The sequence below is a fragment of the Etheostoma cragini genome, chromosome 16 (assembly GCF_013103735.1).
Source record: "Etheostoma cragini isolate CJK2018 chromosome 16, CSU_Ecrag_1.0, whole genome shotgun sequence".
NCBI classification, from domain to species: domain Eukaryota; kingdom Metazoa; phylum Chordata; class Actinopteri; order Perciformes; family Percidae; genus Etheostoma; species Etheostoma cragini.
Window position 1 is genome coordinate 24,526,709 of NC_048422.1, and position 5,066 is coordinate 24,531,774.

At 37.1% G+C, this 5,066-nt stretch overlaps 1 protein-coding gene across 1 annotated transcript in view; it reads right to left on the minus strand.

The window, feature by feature from the left end:
• nkx6.1 (NK6 homeobox 1) overlaps positions 1-5,040 on the minus strand; it is an 11,384-nt gene extending 6,344 nt beyond the window's left edge. The window contains exons 1-2 of the mRNA XM_034897041.1: positions 4,266-5,040; positions 2,347-2,602 (exon numbers count right to left, since the gene is read on the minus strand). Coding sequence (XP_034752932.1) covers positions 2,347-2,602; positions 4,266-4,821 — 812 coding nt within the window. The 5' untranslated portion in view covers positions 4,822-5,040. The remainder of the gene's footprint in view (positions 1-2,346; positions 2,603-4,265) is intronic.
• Positions 5,041-5,066: the final 26 nt, after the last annotated feature.

Consider the following 5,066-nt stretch of genomic DNA (forward strand, 5'->3'; position numbering starts at 1 on the left):
GGGGGGGGGGGGGGGGGAGGCCTTTGAACATGACATTTACAGACAACAAGACCTGATATATATATAAATATATATATATATATATATTATATTATATACATATATAAATATCTGGTTATGGATCAAAGACACGCAGACTGCATTATATCTGGAATTAAAAATCATTTTAGATTGTTTTGGGGTAAGAATGTAACGATTTATTTTTATTTTCATGAATTTGTTGAGAAATGTTTTTATCTTTAAACTTAAAGAAACATCATTTTACCCAGAAATAATAATAATAATAACAATAATATAATAAATAAAAACATTGTGTTTTTTTCAATGTAAAACACATCTAAACCCGCCATGAATGATAATGTTCATTTATTTATTTCTATTTTTTAAACTTCATTTTATTGTTTTCAGCAACAACAACAAATGTTTATCAGTTAAAAATTGAAAAATTGAAAAATTAATTAATTAATTAAAATAAAAGATTTTTACATTTTTGCTGAGAACAAAAAACAAAACCCGCGGATGTGCCCGGATGTAGTTCAGTATGTTACCGCCCCCCCCCCCCCCCCCCCCCCCCCCCCCCCCCCCCCCCCGTGATAGCGTGCTGAGTCCTCTGCAGGGCTCGAGTCCCCCCCCCCCCCCATCCCCCCCCCACTGTCACCATAATAAAGGGAAAAGCACCAAAAATATTTTAAAAAATACGTCTGAAGAAGTACACGTGTTTTAATAACTGTTATTACATTTATGTATATATACACATATACATATTTTAACAGGCATGCACGAGCCTTTTCATATTTTTTAAAATTTATTTTAGGGTATTTTTTAGCAACAAAAGAAAATACAAATAAATAAATATATTAATAAATAAATAAACGTGTGTTTTAAGATGAAACTTATTAATCAGAAGCATTTGATCCAAAAATTAAAACAATATCTTTTACAGTGTAAAGTTCAGTTTTTAGCAACAGAATGAGAGAAAGCCCCCCCCCCCCCTAATTTACATAAATAACTGTAAATAAATAAATGGGATTTATGAGATAAAAGTTCCATAAAAGAAGGAAAAGCTTTTAATATTTAACTTAAAGATCCATTTATGTTTTACATTAATTTCATTATTTATATATTAGTTACATGATTTCTTTCAAAGGCATTTTATTTAATATTAATTTAATAGATATTACACAGAGTATTAGTAGTATTACACAGATTATTAGTAGTATTACACAGAGTCTTAGTAGTATTACACAGAATATTAGTAGTATTGCACAGATTATTAGTAGTATTACACAGAGTCTTAGTAGTATTACACAGATTATTAGTACTATTACACAGAATATTAGTAGTATTGCACAGATTATCAGTACTATTACACAGATTATTAGTACTATTACACAGAATATTAGTACTATTACACAGAACGGATCACGCTGCCTGAATATCAAAATATAACAAATATTAAAGATGAATTAATTTGAAACATCCTATTTTAAGATATTATAAATTATATTTTAAGGTACATGAAGAAACATTACGTCATTATTTGGATACAGTTTTTTATTTCTTGATTTTATGTGTGTTAAATATTCCAAATATCTCAGGCTAATTACATGGATGTTGTTTGAAAATACCTGTAAACTGAAGGTCTTTGAACGCAGCATCTGATCCCAACATCATTATTATGATTATGATTATTGTTATTGTTGTTGTTGTTTGTGGTTTTCAGTATTTAATCTGTTGTGATTTACCTTTACTTCTATCTCTGTGTACTTCTGTGTATTTCTGTGTATTTCTTTGAGAGGCCCAGATAATCATTATATATTGTATAGTGTGTGTATTTCTGTGTATTTCTGTGTATTTCTGTGTATTTCTGTGTATCTAGTGTGTATTTCTGTTTATTCCAGTGTGTATTCAGTATGTATTTCTGTGAATATTTCTGTGTATTCCAGTGTATATTTCTGTGTATTTCTGTGCATCCAGTGTGTATTCTTTGTGTATTCCAGTGTGTATTTCTGTGTATTCTCTGTGTATTCTCTGTGTTCTGTGTGTATTTCTGTGTGTATTCTGTGTGTACTAGTACCTTAACTTGGCTCTCGGTCATGCCAAGAGAGTATTCCAGTGTGTATTTCAGTGTGTATTCCAGTGTATTTGTCTGTGTATTCTGTGTAAATGTCTGTGTCTTCCAGTGTATATTCCAGTGTATATTCTGTGTGTATTCTGTGTGTACTAGTACCTTGACTTGGCTCTCTGTGATGCCCAGAGAATATTTCAGTGTGAATTTCTGTGTCTTCCAGTGTATATGCTGTGTGTATTCCAGTGTATTTGTCTGTGTTTCCTGTGTAAATGTCTGTGTATTCCAGTGTGTATTTCTGTGTGTATTCTGTGTGTATTCTGTGTGTATTCCAGTGTGTATCCGATGTGTGTACTAGTACCTTGACTTGGCTCTCGGTCATGCCCAGTGAGTACGCGAGCCGCGCCCTCTCCGGCCCCGCCAGGTACTTGGTCTGTTCGAAGGTTTTCTCCAGAGCGAAGATCTGCTGCCCGGAGAACGTGGGCCGGGTGTGCTTCCTCTTCCCGTCCTTATCCAGCAGCACCGAGCTCTGGTCTGCACACACACACACACACACACACACACACACACACACACACACGCACACACACGCACACACACACACTTTAAATACCATGGTATAAAAACTACAGTATATTCAGAGGAAATACAGACACTGCTTTAGAAAGAAAAACACACACAAAATTTAAAAATAAGCTTTTACTTTGAAGGATCATTCATCCGGACACACACACACACACACACACACACACACACACACGCACACACTTTAAATACCAAGGTATAACAACATTTTTCAGAAGGAAAAATACAAAATAATTAAAAAATAAGCTTTTACTTTGAAGGATCATTCATTCGGACACACACACACAAACACACACACACTTTAAATACCAAATGTAAAAACTGTTTCCAGAAGAGGAAATACACACAGAGTTTTAGAAGGAAAACACAAAAAAGAAAAAAGAAAAAAGCTCTTATTTTGAAGGATCATTTATGCTGAAATCCTCAGTAATCAGTGTAGATTTGAACTAAGTAATTAATTCAATATGAAGAAAATGAAATCTTAAGCCTTGGACATTTATTCTGTTATGGTAAAATAATACACACATGTGTATAATATGTAGCCTATATATATATATATATATATATATATATATATATATATATATATATATATATATATGTATATCATATTTAATATTAACATTTAGGCTCAATAATCTCCCACTGAGACTTTTATTTTGTTGTAAATATAATTATTTTAATGTTTTTTAATGTTTTAAAATACAAAAATACGTTCCGATAAAAAAAGTATTTTATAAAATCTAAATAAAGAATTTTTAAGATTGAAGTATTTCGGAATATTTGTACACTTTCAGATGATTAAATGAGTCTTTTTTAAATGAGTTATGTTTTTATTAATCAGAAGAATTCAGATTATTTAATAAAAATATAAGGCCGAAAATGAAAATACTTCCAACTATATTTAAAGTTTTCACAGAATTAAATACTACGTTTTCAGAGGATAACGTATTTATAGGATGAAGAAAGTACCGAGTATTACTACGTTTTCAGAGAATAAAGACGTTTTATTTTTAGGGTTAATATATATTTATGTTTTACAGGACAAAGAAGTATTTTAAGGATTACTAAAGTTCCGAGTATTACTACGTTTTCAGAGGATAAAGAAGTATTTTTAATAAAGTTCCGAGTATTACTGTGTTTTCAGAGGATAAAGAAGTATTTTTAATAAAGTTCCGAGTATTACTGTGTTTTCAGAGGATAAAGAAGTATTTTTAATAAAGTTCCGAGTATTACTGCGTTTTCAGAGGATAAAGAAGTATTTTTAATAAAGTTCCGAGTATTACTGTGTTTTGCAGGATAAAAGAAGTATTTTAAGGATTACTAAAGTTCCGAGTATTACTGTGTTTTCAGAGGATAAAGAAGTATTTTTAATCCAGTTCCGAGTATTACTACGTTTTGCAGGATAAAAGAAGTATTTTAAGGATTACTAAAGTTCCGAGTATTAGGCCTACTGCGTTTTCAGAGGATAAAGAAGTATTTTTAAATAAAGTTCCGAGTATTACTGTGTCTTCAGGGGATATAGAAGTATTTTTAACAAAGCTCCGAGTATTACTGTGTCTTCAGGGGATAAAGAAGTATTTTAGAGTCCGGGACCCGGACCCGCACTTACGCGGCGAGCAGGCGAAGCGCGCGGCGTCCCTCCAGTGCGCGCTCTGCATGACCCCGGGCCAGAAGATGGGGGTCCGGCCCGGCAGCTCCGCCAGGGGCTTCGGGTACCGGGCCGCGGCCCCGGGGCTGAAGTAGAGCCCGGGGGGGGGCGGCGGGCTGAGGCTGCTGAACCGGGGCAGACCGGACAGGATCCCGGCCGCGGAGGAGCACGAGGCGGCGGCGACGGCGGCCGCGGAGGGCCGGCTCAGGATGTCGTTTATTCCGTGCGGGGTCGCGGAGGAGCCCTGCTGCGGGGACCCGAGCCCCGAGGACAGCTGCCCCCCCGTGGAGCTCTTCATGTTGACCCCCGGGGAGGACACCGAGACCGGGATCCCGCCCGGGTTCGGGGACGTGGTGGCCGGGGACGTGGAGCAGGTGGGCCCCGGGGAGGAGAGCGGGTAGGCCGGGTACAGGGGGGTCTTCATCTCCGTCATGCTGTGCAGGGCTGCCAGAGGGGGGGTGCTGAGGAGGAAGGCGCTCGGTCGGGACCCGTCCATCTGCCCGTGCACCGCTAACATCCCCTCTCTTCTTCGGTGGTTTTTTGCAACTTTTCTGTGTTTTTCGACTTTTTTGTCGCGTCTCGCAGCGTTTTACCGCTCGGTTTCCATGGTAACACACACACAGTCCCGACTACAACTCCTCTCTGGAGTCTCTCTCACAAGTCCACCTCGGGCTCGCGCTCAGCTGCGTGCACAAAATCCCCAAAATGTGAACTTGGAGGTAGTAAAAAAAAAAAAAAAGCCCTAAAGTGTTCCTGGTCCGG